The sequence below is a fragment of the Tachysurus vachellii genome, chromosome 3 (genome assembly GCF_030014155.1).
Source record: "Tachysurus vachellii isolate PV-2020 chromosome 3, HZAU_Pvac_v1, whole genome shotgun sequence".
Lineage (NCBI taxonomy): Eukaryota > Metazoa > Chordata > Actinopteri > Siluriformes > Bagridae > Tachysurus > Tachysurus vachellii.
Genome location: NC_083462.1, coordinates 22,152,069 through 22,170,481, shown reverse-complemented (window position 1 = coordinate 22,170,481; position 18,413 = coordinate 22,152,069). Strand labels below are relative to the sequence as shown.

The following is an 18,413-nucleotide window of genomic DNA, read 5'->3' as shown; positions in this document are numbered from 1 at the left end:
AGGCAGTTGGTCCTGACGACATCCCGGTAGAGGTCTGGAAGTGTCTAGGAGAGGCAGCAGTGGAATTTTTAACTAGTTTGTTCAACAGGGTATTAGAAAGTGAGAGGATGCCTGAGGAATGGAGAAGGAGTGTGTTAGTGCCGATCTTTAAGAATAAGGGTGACGTGCAGAGTTGCAGCAACTATAGGGGGATAAAGTTGATGAGCCATACAATGAAGTTGTGGAAAAGAGTAGTGGAAGCTAGGTTAAGGAAGGTGGTGGAAATTTGTGAGCAGCAGTATGGCTTCATGCCCAGAAAGAGCACAACAGATGCAATTTTTGCTCTGAGAATGTTGATGGAGAAGTATAGGGATGGTCAGAGGGAGTTGCACTGTGTGTTTGTAGACTTAGAGAAAGCGTATGACAGGGTGCCAAGAGAAGAGCTGTGGTACTGTATGAGGAAGTCAGGAGTAGCAGAGAAGTATGTCAGAGTGGTGCAGGACATGTATGAGAGGAGCAGGACAGTGGTGAGGTGTGCTGTAGGTCAGACAGAGGAGTTCACAGTGGAGGTGGGACTGCATCAGGGATCGGCTCTGAGCCCCTTCCTGTTTGCTATAGTGATGGACCAGTTGTCAGAGGAGGTCAGACAGGAGTCTCCTTGGACGATGATGTTTGCAGATGACATTGTGATCTGTAGTGAGAGCAGGGAGCAGGTGGAGGAAAACCTGGAGAGGTGGAGGTTTGCGCTGGAGAGAAGAGGAATGAAAGTCAGTCGTAGTAAGACTGAGTACATGTGTGTGAATGAAAGGGAGGGAAGTGGAACAGTAAGGTTACAGGGTGAAGAGGTGAAGAAGGTACAGGAGTTTAAGTACTTGGGGTCAACAGTCCAGAGTAATGGAGAGAGTGGGAAAGAAGTAAAGAAGCGAGTGCAGGCAGGTTGGAGTGGGTGGAGAAAGGTGTCAGGAGTTCTGTGTGATAGGAAAATATCAGCAAGAATCAAGGGGAAGGTGTACAGGACAGTGGTGAGACCGGCCGTGCTGTATGGTTTAGAGACAGTGTCACTGAAGAAGAGACAGGAGTCAGAGCTTGAGGTAGCCGAACTGAAGATGTTGAGGTTCTCTTTGGGTGTGACAAGACTGGACAGGATTAGGAACGAGTACATCAGAGGGACAGCCCATGTTGGACGTTTGGGGGACAAAGTTAGGGAGGCGAGATTAAGATGGTTTGGACATGTTCAGAGGAGGGAGAGTGAGTATATTGGTAGGAGAATGTTGGACATGGAGCTGCCAGGCAGGAGGCAAAGAGGAAGGCCAAAGAGGAGGTATATGGATGTAATTAATGAGGATTTGAAGCTAGTGGGTGCAAGTGTTGAGGATGCAGAAGATAGGGTTAGGTGGAGAGAGATGATTCGCTGTGGCGACCCCTGAAGGGAAAAGCCGAAAGAAGAAGAAGACCTTCTGAGCAGTAGTCCAACACCTTAACCACTGAGCTACCACATCCCACATTCGCGTTGTTTAAACGTCGCTTCCCATTTAAAAAGAAACTCTGGGTTTACTGAAGAAAACCTGCTCCCGACCAGGTTAGGTTCACAGAGTAAGTTACTATGGTAACTGACTCTGAGTATAAGTTACCTCTCTTTCAGAAACGGGCTTAACTTAACCCAGAGTTTCCCTCATTTCAGGGTTAACTTACTCAGAGTTTTCACTTAACCCGCTTTCTGAAAAAGGCCCCTGGAGTCTAACTGACAAACTGCATTATATTCCTGAGGTACACAACAACACTCGAGTCTTTCAAGACGTCATCACGCACAGCTAACGTCCCTCACGGCTGGCTGACGTCACCACGTCAGGTTAGTGTCAAAACGTCCGTAAAGACACCGCCCCGTTTAAACTTAGAAATAAACAAGCGGAAAGCGGATGAAAATCTATATTTGTCTTCGGAGAGGATCGTGTGCGCGTAGCTAACAGGTGCATGCAACTATAACGTGTTAAATAATTTCGGCAGGTTTTTCGTTTTTCGGCAGGTTTTAGCATTTAGCTAGGCTAAGCTAGGCTAAGCTAGCTTGAGCTGCAAACATGATGGCGTCTGGTTACAACGCTAAGGAAGAAGACGGCCATCATCCCGGGGCCTCTGGGGCTACTGGAAACGCTGTCCGGAGTAAAAAACCAGACAACACGGCTTTCAAACAGCAGCGTTTACCGGCGTGGCAGCCGATTCTTACGGCTGGTACCGTGTTACCGGCGTTCTTCGTTATCGGACTGATCTTCATCCCTATCGGTATCGGGTTGTACGTAACGTCCAACAACATCAAGGAGTTTGAGGTGAGAATGTGACACACTGTAACCTGCTAATTCTTCTTCACGCATGCTTTCTTGGTCAGAATGTTTAAGATGTATTTTGAAATGGGAGGCCATTTCTAGTGTAGAATGTACATCTTTAAATCCTAAGAAGGCAAATGATTTCATTTCTCAAGTGGCAGCAAGGGGCTTGTAAAACTGTCCAAGAGGCAGCTATGTGCTAGAAAAGCTGTCCTAAAGACAGCTATGTGCTAGAAAAGCTGTCCTAGAGGCAGCTGTGTGCTAGAAAAGCTGTCCTAGAGGCAGCTGTATGCTAGAAAAGCTGTCCTAGAGGCAGCTGTGTGCTAGAAAAGCTGTCCTAGAGGCAGCTGTGTGCTAGAAAAGCTGTCCTAGAGGCAGCTGTGTGCTAGAAAAGCTGTCCTAGAGGCAGCTGTGTGCTAGAAAAGCTGTCCCAGAGGCAGCTGTGTGCTAGAAAAGCTCACCCAGAGGCAGCTGTGTGCTAGAAAAGCTCACCCAGAGGCAGCTGTGTGCTAGAAAAGCTCACCCAGAGGCAGCTGTGTGCTAGAAAAGCTCACCCAGAGGCAGCTGTGTGCTAGAAAAGCTCACCCAGAGGCAGCTGTGTGCTAGAAAAGCTCATCCAGAGGCAGCTGTGTGCTAGAAAAGCTCACCCAGAGGCAGCTGTGTGCTAGAAAAGCTCACCCAGAGGCAGCTGTGTGCTAGAAAAGCTCACCCAGAGGCAGCTGTGTGCTAGAAAAGCTCACCCAGAGGCAGCTGTGTGCTAGAAAAGCTCACCCAGAGGCAGCTGTGTGCTAGGAAAACTGTCCCAGAGGCAGCTGTGTGCTAGGAAAACTGTCCCAGAGGCAGCTGTGTGCTAGGAAAACTGTCCCAGAGGCAGCTGTGTGCTAGGAAAACTGTCCCAGAGGCAGCTGTGTGCTAGGAAAACTGTCCCAGAGGCAGCTGTGTGCTAGGAAAACTGTCCCAGAGGCAGCTATGTTCTATTGAAGAGGCAGCGACATTCTAAGAAAGCTCACTCAGAGGCAGCAATGTGTCTTAGTGGCAGCAAGGGTCAAATCTTAGATGGTTGGGAGTGAAAGTCATACCAGTATAGTCATACCATACGATATTTGTCCACTGCTGGCAGAGATTTTTAAATTGTGATTTGATTGTCATCTCGCACAGTACAACAGAATATGATTTGTCTTAACATGCACAATATACAGTTGGTGGCTTGGAGGAAGCACCGGTTTGACTGCTTTAAAGCTTGTTTTATTCCATTGTAGTTTTGTTTTGTTTCTGTCGATGGTAACTAAACTTACTGAATGCACAAACAGGAAATACTCTTTTGGCATCGAGGAGTGAGCACATTACTGATGCAGAAGCTCATGAAACATTAAACAAGGAAGCAAACACTTACAGAAATGTACAGTACAGTCCACTCTTCTCAGTCACCTTTTAGTTCAATTCATTTCTGTGCGTTCATGCCATATGTGAGCATTTATACACATACATTACAGACTTTATACAATCACAAGCTGCTGAACTCTCGAATCTGATTGGTCAGAAGGTGTTCATCAGTTTTCATTTGACTATTTAATGACGTTAGTCTCCAGTGTTAGTGCTTTAGATCAGTAAACGTTACAGAGATAAAGCTGTAACGTTTTTTTGTCAAGTCTTTGCAGTTTCTATCTGACATGACAAGCTGGTTTTTTAAGTTGTATTAACTTTCAGTTAAAGAGAGACTGAAATAACAACTTTTATAACTGTTATGACATGTAATTTGTCCCAAATAACAGAGTATTTACAATAAAGCTGTCATGCCTCAGAGTGAAGCTCTATATGTACTCATCTCTCTCTCTCTCTCTCTCTCTGTATTTGAACAGCTTGATTACACCGGGGTAGACCCCTCAAGTCCATGCTATAACTGCTCACAGGGCAGCTGGAACAGCACGACGCAGTGTAAATGCTCGCTGCCCTTCTCTCTCGAGCAGCCCTTTGAGGTAAACACACAGCTTGGCTTCATTTCTCACACCTCATTTTATATACATTTAGAGTATATGTCTGTATAAATAAGTACTACAGGATGCATTTGAACTGTTTTGAGGAACTGAACATTTGCAGGAGGTTCCTCAATGAGAACAATGTGCTTCCTAGACAAAAAGTTCCTGTTTGGCTTTAACGCCTCTCTGCTAGACCTCTGATGCTCAGTGTAACTGTGTCACGGCTGAATGTTCTTTTCAGCTTTGCATCCTGGAATATATTTTGTTAGCTGTCATAATAGAAGCTGTAATATAAACAGGGTTATAGTGATATGGGAAAGAACAAATGACTACTTAAAAATGGACCAATGGAAAAATCTATACAACACTGAGCTTCAAGGTGAAGGGGGAAATAATCTATACATGTTTTGGTGCAGTGTTTTCATACTTTCCCCTAACACATTGAATCAGTATAATGTATAATGGCCTTACTTCCATTATAGTTAATGATTCAGCTGTACTACACACTTACAACAGTGTTTCTCATAACTGGCTCAGTGACTTTCAAAACAAATTCTTTCAATTCTTTAGTGTGGTGGAAAACACACCCTATATTATCAACCTTATTATATGGTGTTTCTCAAAAATTTCCATACAAATGGGGCTTTTTTTTTTTAATAAATAATTTGCCTTCCAAAATTTTTCGCAATTCAGTATAATTCTAAATCAAAGTTCATTCCCACTTTTCTCTCATCCCCAGAGCAATGTTTTTATGTACTATGGCCTATCGAACTTCTACCAAAACCATCGTCGCTACGTGAAATCCAGAGATGACAGCCAGCTGAATGGAGACCTCAGTTCTCTGAAGGTATGGATAAAAGATTAGAGAATGAGTTTTCACGCAGTAGATCAGCATACAATATGATGTACTGACCATTAGTCTCCTCACTGTCTATGTGTTTTTTCTAACACAGGAACCGAGTAAAGAATGCGAGCCGTACCGCACAATTGGAAAAGCAGCCATTGCCCCTTGTGGTGCTATTGCTAACAGCATGTTTAACGGTAAAACAAAATGGAATTTAGTGCAGTAATTTGATTAAACGGACAATTACGTGGTAGCCAGTAAGCTTGATGACTTTTTCCTTATTTCCACACCACAGACACACTGGAACTGATGTATATCGATCCCAACGGAAGCAAAGTACCAATTAAATTGATAACGAAGGGCATTGCCTGGTGGACGGATAAGCATGTGAAATTCAGAAACCCTGGTGGCAGTAACTCCAACCTCACTGCTGCCTTTCAAGGTAGGACAGAATATCTAACAATCTTAAGATTCAGAATACTTCCTGAGATCCAACAAAGTCTCAAGGCTTATAATAATTTTGTATTTAAGGCCATCCTTAAAAATATTTTGGTTTGCAGTAACAGTAAAAAAAAAAAAAAGGTCGGTAGGTAGGTCTATATTTCTCTTTTCAAGTTTCAATGTAAAAAAAAAAAAAGTACAATTTTGGTGATGGTGATTACGTAGGTATGACTTTAAACAAATTAGCATATCGTGACGTCACTGACTGGGTCTTCAACCTGTGCCTTCGGGGGCATCATTGCAAACCTTATTTTGATGCTGGGCGCAGTTTTTCCAGAACTTCATGCCAAGTTAAAGTGGTGTCGAGCTCATTCATTCATCTTCTACCGTTTATCCGAACTACCTCGGGTCACGGGGAGCCTGTGCCTATCTCAGGCGTCATTGGGCATCAAGGCAGGATACACCCTGAACGGAGTGCCAACCCATCACAGGGCACACACACACTCTCATTCAATCACACACTAGGGACAATTTTCCAGAGATGCCAATCAACCTACCATGCATGTCTTTGGACCGGGGGAGGAAACCGGAGTACCCGGAGGAAACCCCCGAGGCACGGGGAGAACATGCAAACTCCACACACACAAGGCGGAGGCGGGAATCGAACCCCGACCCTGGAGGTGTGAGGCAAACGTGCTAACCACTAAGCCACCGTGCCCCCCTGGTGTCGAGCTGTTTTAATTAATTTTTTAGATGTATTATGGTGCCTGAACCAGTATGACTTTGAACGGTGACCGCAAACATTTTGTTTACTGCAGCCGCAGCCATCGTTACCAAGCGCACGAAGCGAACGCACAGGCCATAGTGTGACATCCATTAACCAATAGTGACTTTTGAAGGGGTGTTTACTTTGTTCTTTGGTATTCATAGATCACAACTTGCAGAGTCACGACCTTCACACTTTTTTCTTCTTTAAAGGAAGTCTTCTTTCTTTCAGGAACTGTAAAACCAGTAAACTGGCGTAAGGCTGTCTATGAGCTGGACTCGGACCCGGAGAACAACGGCTTCATTAATGAAGATTTCATCGTGTGGATGCGGACGGCTGCCCTGCCCACGTTTAGGAAACTCTACCGCATCATCCAGAAGAGGAACATGACGCAGACGCTTCCCAGAGGAAACTACACTCTGGAAGTCACTTACAGTATCCTCTCAGTTCAGATAAGATTCTGGGTTTAACTGCACTCTGTCTAAACGGGAAAAGATCGCCACACTTATCATGCAGTAAGCTGAATTGTAGACCGCATCGCTGAGCGTTTTATTACTGCTTTTCTTACTTTCTTTTTTAAATGTGAACTTATTCACCTAGAATTGGTCTAATATCTAGAAGAAACATATGTAATGTACTATAGGGTTTTAACAATATACTGATGTGTAAATGCTTTGTGAATGTGTTATCGTGTTGTGCTCCCTGACCCATCACCCTCAGATTATCCAGTGCGCAGCTTCGATGGCCGGAAGCGCATGATCCTCAGCACCATCTCCTGGATGGGAGGAAAGAACCCGTTCCTGGGCATCGCCTACATCACAGTGGGCTCCGTCTGCTTCTTCCTCGGAGTCGTCCTGCTCGTCATCCACCACAAATACGGAAACCGCAACAATAGCTCTGATATTCCCAACTAACTCGGGGTGATCTCGACTCGCATGCCGTCTGCCACATGCATGATGAAGACCAACCGCTTACCCTCTGAGCTCCTCTGTGTGTATATGTGTCCCTGTGTGTATATGAGTCTCGTGCTTGGAGCGCAGCGCTGCAGATCATTTAAGTTTATGACAGTTGTTGAATTATATCTATATCTATATATACGTATTTATTTTTTAAAGAGGTTAACAATGTTCTGTATCGAGTCATGATTTTATTTTTAGCCAGTATTTCTGTAATTTAGTATGGCACACAAGCTTCTATAATATTACATGTATATATTTGCACAGGCTGTGATAAGTGTGAATGTATAGAAGCTATGGCTGAATTCTTGCCTAAGTGTTACTGCCTAAAGAAAATGACCGGACACGTGATCCAATACATCGTCTGTAACAGCTGTAGTTCAGCCAAACACGAGCCTTACAGCTTTAGTGCAGAGGCTGATTAACTAACAGTGAAACGCTTGTAATTAATACACAACTCTGAAGTTTATACAGTGAAAAATGGGTTTTGGGATCGAAACTAATTCCTCCTGCGGTTTATAAAGCGAATCGACAATATCGTTTGACCCATGTGTGTTATTTAAATGCATTCCTTTGTGGTTTTTTTTTATTTTAACTGAGGGATATTGGTTTTATGGTTTGAAGATTTTGAGTGTTACAAATTGTCATCTTCATGTCACGTCCAGCTGTTTGCACCTTAATCTTGGCACAGCTTTATGTCCTTCATTTTGGTTACGGATGTGTTTGTCGCTGTTGTTTTCAGAGAAATAAAATTAAATGGAAACAAACTATCCAGCTCCTGATTTCGGCTTTTCCTATCTAGGTCTCATCATGTGCTTTATTGACTTCACTGTGTGATGATACAATGGAGTTTAACTCAAAAGTGCAGCAACTCATTTACACAACATTTTCCAGTGACGTGTGTCTGTGTGTGTCTGTGTGTGTGTGTCTGTGTGTGTGTGTGTGTCTGTGTGTGTGTGTCTGTGTGTGTGTCTGTGTGTGTGTCTGTGTGTGTGTGTGTGTCTGTGTGTGATGGCAGCATTAGCATGAGAGTACAGATGAGGAAGTGGCATAAGGCAGACAAGGAATAAAGCACCGCTGCATCACCTTCTCTGTATAAAGCTGAAGCATGGAATAAATCCCACAGTTAGCAGTATTGTGGGGTATGTCCAGAAAACCGGCCTTCAAAGTGAAAATACAACATACAGAATTTTACATTAAAAGAAATTACATTAATAATGAAATTGTAGTGATGTGATGAGTGAAGTCTGTTATTTAATTATTATATATGATGGACATAACAGCATTACAAAAAACTTTTTAGTAAATATTACTAATAATCGAGGTGTAATCTACTATTCGATAGTAGCATATTATATAAATATATATAAATATATTCAACACATACCCCTTAAAAATAAAACTGAGGTACCACGTCACAAAAGCAGGTGGCGATACGTTATTGACGAACCACATGTAGAACACCGGTTCCTTCGTATTGCACTAAGTAGGGCACAGAACGAAGCGTACTTCTATAGAACGAAGTGTCCCTATGTAGGGAGCACGGAGCTATTTGTAGTTTTGCACTTACTTCCTTCTCAGTGTCCTTGGCTGGAAAGACTAAGCGGGAGCAAGAGATAATGTATAGACACATCACGGTGAGTTTATTACAAATTCTATTATTTTAGAACCGTGAAAGTATTAATAAGGATCTAACGTAGAGCTTGTGGGATGTAATATGTTTTCGAGTAACGCTAAGCTAATTTATTTGGCTAGGTTACGTGTTAGCTAGCGTGCTAACACAAGGCCTGGAAGGACAGAGTGAACTTGCTAATGTTTATGTTGAATTAGATTTTCCTCGTAAATAAAATATTCAACGAGTAAACAAATAAATAATTGTATTAGCATTTGGATAGAAATCTTTTAAGAACGTTAGAGTTTGAACGTTAAGTTAACCGTCGTTGGATAAACGGTTAAACGTCTAACGGTTAAACTTTAAAACAGAAGCTAAACAGAAGCTTCTCAGGTAACTAGGTGTGTTAGTGGGATTCAAAAGTTTCAGACAGACAAATAATCATTAAAAAATTATAATATAATCCTAAAACGGCTGCTTTGAAGCTGAAGAAGGGGTCGAAGTTAAGGTCATAACGTCTTAGTGCTTCCTCCTTTTTTTTTTGCTGAGAGAGAACCTGATTATTGAGCACTGTGTTTCTGTTCTGTACGTGTTTTTAGTATTAAAGCTGTCTCATCATCTAAGTAGAAATTACTAATCTCATAATGACCAGCCTTTGCTGAGCTGAGGTGTGTGTTTGTTTAGAGCAGAGAAATGAGTGACCTGTACAGGACAGGTGGATCTCCAGGACTGGTGTTTTTAAGGAGAAATGGTTAATGATGATCATTTCTTAGCAGCATTTAGTCATTCATGGATTTTCCTGGACAGTCGAACCCGTCCCACTCACGATCGCAGTCGAACCCGTCCCACTCACGATCGCAGTCGAACCCGTCCCACTCACGATCGCAGTCGAACCCGTCCCACTCACGATCGCAGTCGAACCCGTCCCACTCACGATCGCAGTCGAACCCGTCCCACTCACGATCGCAGTCGAACCCGTCCCACTCACGATCGCAGTCGAACCCGTCCCACTCACGATCGCAGTCGAACCCGTCCCACTCACGATCGCAGTCGTGTTTGAACAGAATCCGGACTACCCTCATGAAAAAAGCTCTAATTGTGTGGACGTGCAAACTCCATGCACACGGATCAGAGACTGGAATCAAACTCTAAACTGGAGGTGTGGGGCAAATGTACGTCAACTTGACCCCATCTCTTTAGGACTAAAATTTAAAGAGAAGGTTTGTCTCGAATCGTGTACTTCAGGCTTCATTGACTAATCGTCTAGATCGGAGCTTTTCACCCAGGACTTCTTTAGCTGTAATATAAATAAAATTAATTGATTTAATGTTGGATGGAATTACTAATATTTCCAGCATTTAGCAGACACCCATATATCCAGAGCGACTTACATTATCTATCTTTTTTTATACAACTGAGCAATTGAAGGTTAAGGGCCTTGCACAGAGGCCCAACAGTGGCAGCTTGATGGACCTTGGATTCGACCTCGCAACCTTCCGATTGGTAGCCCAACACATTAACCACTAGGCTACCACATCCACTAATATCTTAGGGTCTTGCTGTCTGACTTTGTCACATGGACAAATCAGGAGAGGGAATTTTCTTCACACAAAGAAATACAAATGTACAGAAAAATAATCTAGATGAAAGCCTGAGTTTGCCAAGCAAGAAGAGGCATGATGGACAGGCAACTGTCAATCTGTCCACCTCTGTAATGCATGCATGAATAATTAGGTCCAGTGCTGTAATATGTAGTGTTTGTGTTTGCAGGCGATTCAGCAGCTGTCCCGGCGGACGCTAACCAGCAGCGCTCGCAGGCAGGTGGAGAATAAAGTGCCCCAGAAGCAAAAGCTGTTTCAGGTGAGCTGATCAGATTATTCTGTCTTTATGGATAATAATGTCCACACCTGGATATGTTCTGCAGATGTTTTATGCGCATTTCATTCTGTTGTCTTTTTTTGTTCTCTTTGTCTTTCTTCATGTTGAACAGCTTTATCTCTGGAGGTCAGAGAACTCCCTAGAACTGACCGGCACAGTGGCCAAGCCCTGTTCAGTCACCATCTTTTCATTTTATACTACATGAAAATAAATACCACTTTTTATTTAACCGTCGCTATCATTCAGTCCTTCATGGATTTCATCATTTGCAATATTAGAAATAAACGCAAAACCAAGCGGACTCCACGATGTTCAAAGGAACTTGGACCTTTTTATAAATTTGCATTGCAAAATTTGAAAAAAGCAGCAAAATCAAGGCATTTCATCCACAACAATCATAAACAAATCCTTGAGGGACTGAATAATGTTGGAACCAGAACAAGAGCCTGTGTGCTGCTCAGTATTCCACATAACATCACATTCATGTGTGTAATCTTTACAATTCAGTATTATTATTAATACAGAAACACTTTCACCTTAATATAATCTACCTTTACGTAAGGAAAGCATGTGTGTGTCACCGGACGTTAGATTGTTATCATGATTTGAGCCATGAAGTTATTGAGATTTACTAAAATGAACTAATAATGAACTTTCCTTTTCACATTTACACAGAAAGCTCGTGAAGCTTTACACCTTCATTTTACAGCAGATTATTCATACACATTCTGAGGAGAAATAAACCCAAAACATCATTTCTACACCACGTAAAGAATAAAACACAACAGGACATCGTTAGAGCAACAGTCGTTCCCTCACTTTATTCTCTTGAATTATACGAGGCTAAAAAAAAATCGATTCATTTGAATTGTATGTACGTTTCACAATCCACAGAATTACAGATTGTTAACTAGATTCGTAAAGTTTGTCGTGACAAACTTTGATGTTGGCTTTGACGAGGCAAGTATTCGCAAAGGCCGGTGCTTTTTGGATGCGAGTGGACATAAGGGTCAGTGTTACTTTTGGAGGCAAGTGGACAGAAAGATAGGGTGCCAAAACATTTGGAAGCAAGTGGAGACGAGCATGTGACGTCATCCGAATACTCCTGAGAAAGTTCCCCTCATTGGGCTGAGTGCTTTGGTACATCACGTGCCCATGTTGTGCGAAATTTTTTATTTTCATGTGACGTCACATGACGTCATCAGAATACACGTGAGGAAGTTCCCCTCATTGTTCTGAGTGTTTTGATATGTCCATGTTGTAAAAAGTTTTTGTATTTTGCATATTTTGGGGGCGGGGCTGTGGGACAACCGAAAGGCCAGTCGGTACATCAATTTAAACCTTTGTTCAGAGCATCACCCTAAAGGAGCTGGCCGAGTTTGGTGTAGATAGTTCGAAAGCTTGCCGAGTTATAAGCCTCCAAACTTTATAATGGGAGTCTATGGGGAAAAAGGCCACGTTGAGACCCGGTACCAGTACTCGGATCGCTTAGAAAAGTAAAAGCAACAAACTTCAGACCAGGGTCTACAACATATCCAAATTTAGTGCATGTGGCTCGAAAGCCCTAGGCCGCATTAAATTTTATACATTTTTGTCTAAGCTTAAATAGGAAAACAGAATGTTGGCTTCTACAAAGCCAACATAATAAGAAACCTCACAGAGGTGCTGTTATAGAAAATGAACACTGTGAAAGAGACAGAGAGAGCGCGAGACAGAGAGAGCGCGAGACAGAGAGAGCGCGAGACAGAGAGAGCGCGAGACAGAGAGAGCGCGAGACAGAGAGAGCGCGAGACAGAGAGAGCGCGAGACAGAGAGAGCGAGACAATTATACACAATTCTTGTCTTGTGTTATATGGGCAGTTGAGCTAGTTAATATTCGGAGCCCAAAACCGTATGAGAGCTGAGAGCATCATTCCATGCGCTTTGCAAACACACAGCTGATCAGCAATACACCAACATCTACGTGTGCTTTTTTATTTATTTATTTTTCTTCTTCCCTTCTTCTTTTGAAAGTGTGTGTGTGTCTGTGTGTGTTCACTTCACACTCAGGTTGATGCACTCGAAACATGTCCAGCAGATAAGTATATCTTAGCTGAACAAGGCTGTAACACACTAACCCGAGGATGGTGTGTTAGTGCAGTCTAACAGCGGCAGTGTAACGTTGTGCGTAAACGCAGCAGCAGTAGCATCACACAGGCTTTTACACACAGCACAGTCCTTTTATTCATGCTTCTAGTGTGTAGAGTTCACTTTGTCCTAACTGCTGTTGGGGGTTTTATTCTGGGTGAGATTCTAACAGCCAGTTTGAATCATCCTGCTTTCTTTTGATTGCTAACAGTCTTCCACTGAAGACTTTGGATGGCAACAAGGCGATGTGAATGATTGTGATTGCTGGATTAATTTTATTGTTCTGTGGATGTGCATGTAACAGTGAAATTAACTACTGGCAATATGTGCTTGTAAAATCAGAAATGTTCACCTACAAATCACCAGTTCACTGTTACTTATTATTATTATTATTATTATTATTATTATTATTTATTATTGTTATTTTTTATTTTTGGTGTGAATTCTCTCTGGGATAAACAGGTAAAATAAAAAAAATCACAGCAAAGTAAGAAAATAAAGACTATAATTATAAACTATAAACTATAATTACTGAGCCACTTGACATTGTGTTATATTACAAAAAAGAAAGTTAAGTCTATAAATTTGTTGCAAAATGAACATTTAATATGCTCTCATTTTCATGTCTCTCAGGAGAATAATGGCGTACCAGTTCATCTGAAGGGCGGTGCTGGTGATGCCATCCTGTACCGCACGACAATGGGCCTCACCATCTTGGGTATGTTTTGGAAAATGAAGCCAGGAACTGAGCCTCCTGAGTAAAGCAGGAGGCAAACAGGAGTCTAAACACATAGTCGACTAGCTATTTATTCGATAATCAAAGCACAAACGATTCAGGATGTCACTGTATACGCTGCTATATTAGCAGCATTAAATAATACAACGAAACAAACAGCAGCAAAAATCGTGTCAGTTACGAGCGAGAAAACAGTCCAAAATAAAGAAAGGGAGGGAGGGAATGGCTCAACCCGCCACTGGTGGAAGATACCATGTCTACAGCAGTGTCTCTGATGTTTATTAGGACTGTCAAGTCTCAAAATGTGCGTCTTGTTCAGCCAGAATGATTGATTCTGAACTGGGATGTCCTTCACGCCAGACACACACACACACACACACACACACACACACACACACCTTTACACTTCATACAAAGAGATGATGTATTATAATGTAACAAAGGACAGCAGTGGCAGCTTTAGTATAAACTTCTGCATGTGTCTTAGACAAGCCTATATATAAAATATATAGTTCTATATATAAAATATATTAAAATATATAATATTCTATATATAATATATAAAATATATTATTGCCTTTACTGCTTGAAGTCTGACACCGTTTGCTTGTGTGTTGTTTTCTAGGAACTGCCTTTGTAATATACGAGCTGGTCAAGGCGGCGCTCCCGCATAAAAAAGACTAAAAACAACTCCTGGATTTATTTCTGCCAAGAAGGCCGTGTACATGTTGTAAGGAGTTTAAAAGCTGTATATTTATTGTTTTTCATAATGGGACCAATCTACAAATATGTAGTGCTGGATAATAAAATCTGCTTCCCATGACTTGTCTCATTTTGAAATGCATGTTAGTTTTCTAATCATCACTAAAGGACATAATTTTCTGTTTTCTTAAACACTCCAGCTTCTAAACGAACCCTCTTGTAGATACTAAGATTCAGCAGTAAAGCTGGCAGAATGTATTGGTCTGTAGTTCCGCAGGGCAAGACAGGAACCTTGGTGTACATCAGAAGCTTGTTGCTTGCTGTAGCCAACGCTTCATATATGTACTGGATAAAGTAAGGAAATACAGTCTGGTGTAACTGCTTAATGAAAAAACTTACATAATTTTCTTTGTTGAAATTGTTTAGTTGACTTTCCTGTGTCTGAAGTAAAGGGAAATGAAAAGGAATATATTAATATCTAAACAGAGCAGGTAAATGTATTGGCTCTTTCTCTTACTGGGTCTGTGGAAGAGTAGAATTTAAGTATCTCCTCAGTTTGTTTCCACCCTGTGATATGAGAGTTTGTCCAGTCTAATGGCCAGAGGGACAAAAGAGTTTCTCTTGTCTTGTAGTGGAGCAGGACAGAGAAGGCAGTCTGCCACTGAACACACACTGTCAAGGGTCCGTCTGTCAAAGGTCCTTCTCCCTGCTACTGTCAATAGTGAGTCCATATCTGTTCCAACCACAGAGCCTCCTGCCCTCCTCACCAATCTGTCCAGTCGTGCCATATCTCTCTTTTTGCAACTTCCTTTCCAGCACACCATAGTGTAGAAAAGGACACAGGACCACAGATTGATAAAATATCTGTAGCAGGTTTTTGCAGATGTTGAAGGATTCAAGCCTTCTAAGGAAGTATAAACATCTCTGTCCTTTCCTGAGGAGAGAATCTATGTTCATGGTCCAGTCCAGCCCATCATTGTCCTTACCATCTCTACATCAACCCCCTGTAAGGACACCGGTTGAGATTATGGTTCATTCCTATGAAAGTCCACCACCATCAGCTTGGCCTTGGAGGTGTTCTGTTGCAGATGGTTAGACGCACACCACCTAATGACCATTAAATTAACCCCTTTTCCCTTTTTTTAAAGTCTGAACAGCTAGAAAATGATTAAAAGATTAAAAAAATGATTAAATGATTAAAATTTAAACCTTGAATAACCTTAATGAAATCATCAAACATAAAGCAATGTCACTTTACAAGAATAAGAAGTTAATCCTTGATTGCACATGATTCACAGCCAAATTAAAAGTAATAATCCAGGTAATTATAGCAGAATAACTGAGTCGCACTGTTATCTCCATGAGGCACATGAATCTTATATTTACAAACAGAATTTCTCTCCTTAAATGCACCCTGGTGCAGGTGTAACTGATTGCTATTAATTTGAATATCATGTTTGACCTGAACATTATCCAAAGCTACTTGCCCGTTGTTCTGCTGCCACACGATTCGTTGATCAGATAACTATATAACATTATTGCACATTGTATATATACATTATTGTGTGACTTACACTAACTGACCAGCTAGCTAGGAAAATTAATAATGCTATGATTTAATAATCTACACTTAGTCATTTCGAATAGCTCACTATTTCCTGCAAAAAGTGCAAAAAAACATTAAGAACCAAGATACCAACCAAGAACCCCCCACTTATAGAAACCAGGGGCTTTATGGTTTTAAAAACAGGGATTTTGGACTTATTCACAACATTGGTGGAGCTCAAAGGGAGTATAGACATGAAAAGCAGACAGCAATCACAAGACGTAGATGATACCTGCCTTTCCACTGCACATTCAAATCCAAGAACCAGCCAGAATGGGAGATTTTGGGGATCTTGGAGCTCATTAGTTCATTCAAAAATGACTGAATAACTCATTTTAATAGGAATACAGTGTAAGCTCAATAATGCATATCTAATATACTGTAACTAGGCAAGGTATGTCCGCTAGGGGGAGACATACACAAAACAATCAACCAGTATAAAGTTACATACTAAACAGCTCTAAAGACAAGAAAGGCAAAAAGATACAGATATAACTGAACGTGTTTCTACCACAAACACAGGAAGTCAAATATATGATTTAAAACGGTATCTTATCTCAGTCAAATGAACTCATAACCGTTCTATTTAATTATCAGTTTATGTGAAATATTCTATTTAACGTGTGGTGTTTCGTATAATGTTTGTTTTCTTTTCCTTCCTATTACAATGACTTGTAGTTCAGGTCTTCCGTATTTACTGAACACAGCTATTGAGGGATTTTTTTTTATGATGAAGATATGTTTAATATCTCTGCAAGTCTCTGCACGTGTGTGTGTGTGTGTGTGTGTGTGTGTGTGAGATACAGACAGACAGAGAGAGAGAGACAGACAGAGAGAGAGACAGACAGAGAGATACCAAATACCGCATATTCTCTTAAACGTATTTGACAAGTCCCCAGTTTATTTATTTATTTATTTATTTATTTATTTATTTATTTATTTATTTATTTAATCAATTAAAATCACTGAGACAAAGGTTTTAAATTGAGAAGTCGGTGTAGGCATAACATTAATTAGCTGCATTAATAAAGCGAAAAGTCCTCAGAAGGAGAGTAAGACAAATTTGCAAGTGTGTGTGCGCGCATGTGTGAGTGTGTGCGCTCATGTGTGTGTGTGTGTGTGTGTGTGTGTGCGCGCATGTGTGTGTGTGAGAGTGTGTGTGTGTGCGTGTGTGTGCGCGCATGTGTGTGCGTGTGTGTAAAACCCCAGCCTTCATTCCTGAGCTCCTCTGATGGATGAGCTCCATCCCCATCAAAGGAGCGCGCAGAACTTTCCAGCAGTGAATATTCCTCCCAGCAGCTCTCATGATGAGGACGGTGGCGTAAGTTTTTTTTTTTTTTTTTCCACGCAATATCACCGCCCCCCGTTAAGTAGCAGACCAAGGACAGACCCTGGCCCATTTGGAGAGCGGACCTTCCTCCTCCTCCTGCCTCTCCTCCTCCTCAGGCTGTATCACTCCGGCTGTCTGTGAACAATCAGGTCCAAAGTAAACCAGGACAGACGGGACACCAGATCTCTCCATTCTCTTCATCCTCTGTTTGTGTGATATATCACTCATTTCTTTTGGACACTGTCTGGAACTGAATGGTGAGTTCAGTTATGGCACTTATACTCATTTATGTTACTATTACTTTATTAAAACAAACAAACAAACAAACAAACATAAAAGATCTAAGGAATTAAAAAAAAAAAAAAAAACACAATTTCTGAATTTCTTTTCCTTTTACAGCTCATTCCTGATACATTTATTTATTGCTGTTATGCACCATAAAAAAACAAAAACAAAACAAAAAACAAAACAATGCAATAAATTTGAAATAAAAAAATCTATGAAAATACATTTTAAATATATCTGAAGATATTTATGTAAATTGCTACAGACAGCTCATTACAGCTCTAGTGACACTTTATTAATAAATCACTCAATTATCATTAAAATAGACTTTACAAACATTCTGATGAATTAAAAAAAATGGAATTATTGCTAAACATTTTTAAAGACATTTCACATTTTTCATGCACACAATTCAAATATTATATTTGGAGTATTAGGTTCTTGTGATGACCTGCCAGTTTAATGATGGTACGGATTAGTTCTTAATTATGATGTGCAACATTTATTCCTGATGATCCTGTAAATTTGCTATTCATTTCTAATGAGAGTCTGTGTGCACTTTGCCTAGTCAACTAAAGATGAATGAGAACTGAAGTGTCCAGCAGGAGGCGCTCTATATCTGCAATCAAACCGATATTGATCCCGACTTTGGGATAGTTTTTCCCCTTGGTTTGTTGTAGAGACTTGGTGAAGTTGCAACTTAATGTAATAAAAAGGAATTCCCATTTCATTAGTGTTCCAATAGAAATTAAAATGCTTTATAGCGTGTAGTTTGTCTTGTCGACACTTTTTTAGGGCACACTAGATCTGTTAAACAAATCTTTAGATTTTACCCATCTAACCCACCGACATGACAA

At 41.1% G+C, this 18,413-nt stretch overlaps 3 protein-coding genes across 8 annotated transcripts in view; all 3 read left to right on the top strand.

The window, feature by feature from the left end:
- The first annotated feature begins 1,707 nt into the window (after positions 1-1,707).
- Positions 1,708-8,047, top strand: LOC132843155 (cell cycle control protein 50A-like). Of its 2 annotated transcripts, XM_060866286.1 has the most exons (8): positions 1,708-1,828; positions 2,003-2,300; positions 4,157-4,273; positions 5,013-5,120; positions 5,227-5,314; positions 5,413-5,559; positions 6,556-6,759; positions 7,045-8,047. In XM_060866286.1, exons 2-8 carry the CDS (start codon positions 2,055-2,057, stop codon positions 7,236-7,238), a joined length of 1,104 nt encoding a protein of 367 aa, XP_060722269.1. In that variant the 5' UTR covers positions 1,708-1,828; positions 2,003-2,054; the 3' UTR covers positions 7,239-8,047. The 2 variants fall into 2 exon arrangements, with proteins under 2 accessions (XP_060722269.1, XP_060722268.1); XM_060866285.1 differs by lacking the exon at positions 1,708-1,828 and having other exon boundaries at positions 1,835-2,300.
- Positions 8,048-8,806: 759 nt separating this feature from the next.
- LOC132843156 (cytochrome c oxidase subunit 7A2, mitochondrial) lies at positions 8,807-14,456 on the top strand. Its single transcript, XM_060866287.1, has 4 exons — positions 8,807-8,917; positions 10,663-10,752; positions 13,531-13,615; positions 14,259-14,456. The coding sequence occupies exons 1-4, from the start codon at positions 8,900-8,902 to the stop codon at positions 14,315-14,317; spliced, it is 252 nt and encodes an 83-aa protein (XP_060722270.1). The 5' UTR covers positions 8,807-8,899; the 3' UTR covers positions 14,318-14,456.
- Positions 14,457-17,331: 2,875 nt separating this feature from the next.
- Positions 17,332-18,413, top strand: part of col12a1b (collagen, type XII, alpha 1b) — a 75,432-nt gene continuing 74,350 nt past the window's right edge. For 4 of the 5 annotated variants that reach the window (XM_060866281.1, XM_060866280.1, XM_060866279.1 and 1 more), the window contains exon 1: positions 17,332-17,528. The gene's annotated coding sequence lies outside the window, so the exon portion shown is untranslated. The remainder of the gene's footprint in view (positions 17,529-18,413) is intronic. The other variant, XM_060866284.1, reaches the window with a different exon arrangement.

Bases quoted from the DNA above. Each gene is read 5' to 3' on its own strand.
- LOC132843155 (XM_060866286.1), top strand. From the start codon at position 2,055: ATGATGGCGTCTGGTTACAACGCTAAGGAAGAAGACGGCCATCATCCC. The intron at 4,274-5,012 runs GTAAACACACAG...TCTCATCCCCAG, and splicing joins CTCTCGAGCAGCCCTTTGAG to AGCAATGTTTTTATGTACTA. The intron at 5,560-6,555 runs GTAGGACAGAAT...TCTTTCTTTCAG, and splicing joins CCTCACTGCTGCCTTTCAAG to GAACTGTAAAACCAGTAAAC.
- LOC132843156 (XM_060866287.1), top strand. The intron at 10,753-13,530 runs GTGAGCTGATCA...CATGTCTCTCAG, and splicing joins AGAAGCAAAAGCTGTTTCAG to GAGAATAATGGCGTACCAGT. The intron at 13,616-14,258 runs GTATGTTTTGGA...GTTGTTTTCTAG, and splicing joins AATGGGCCTCACCATCTTGG to GAACTGCCTTTGTAATATAC.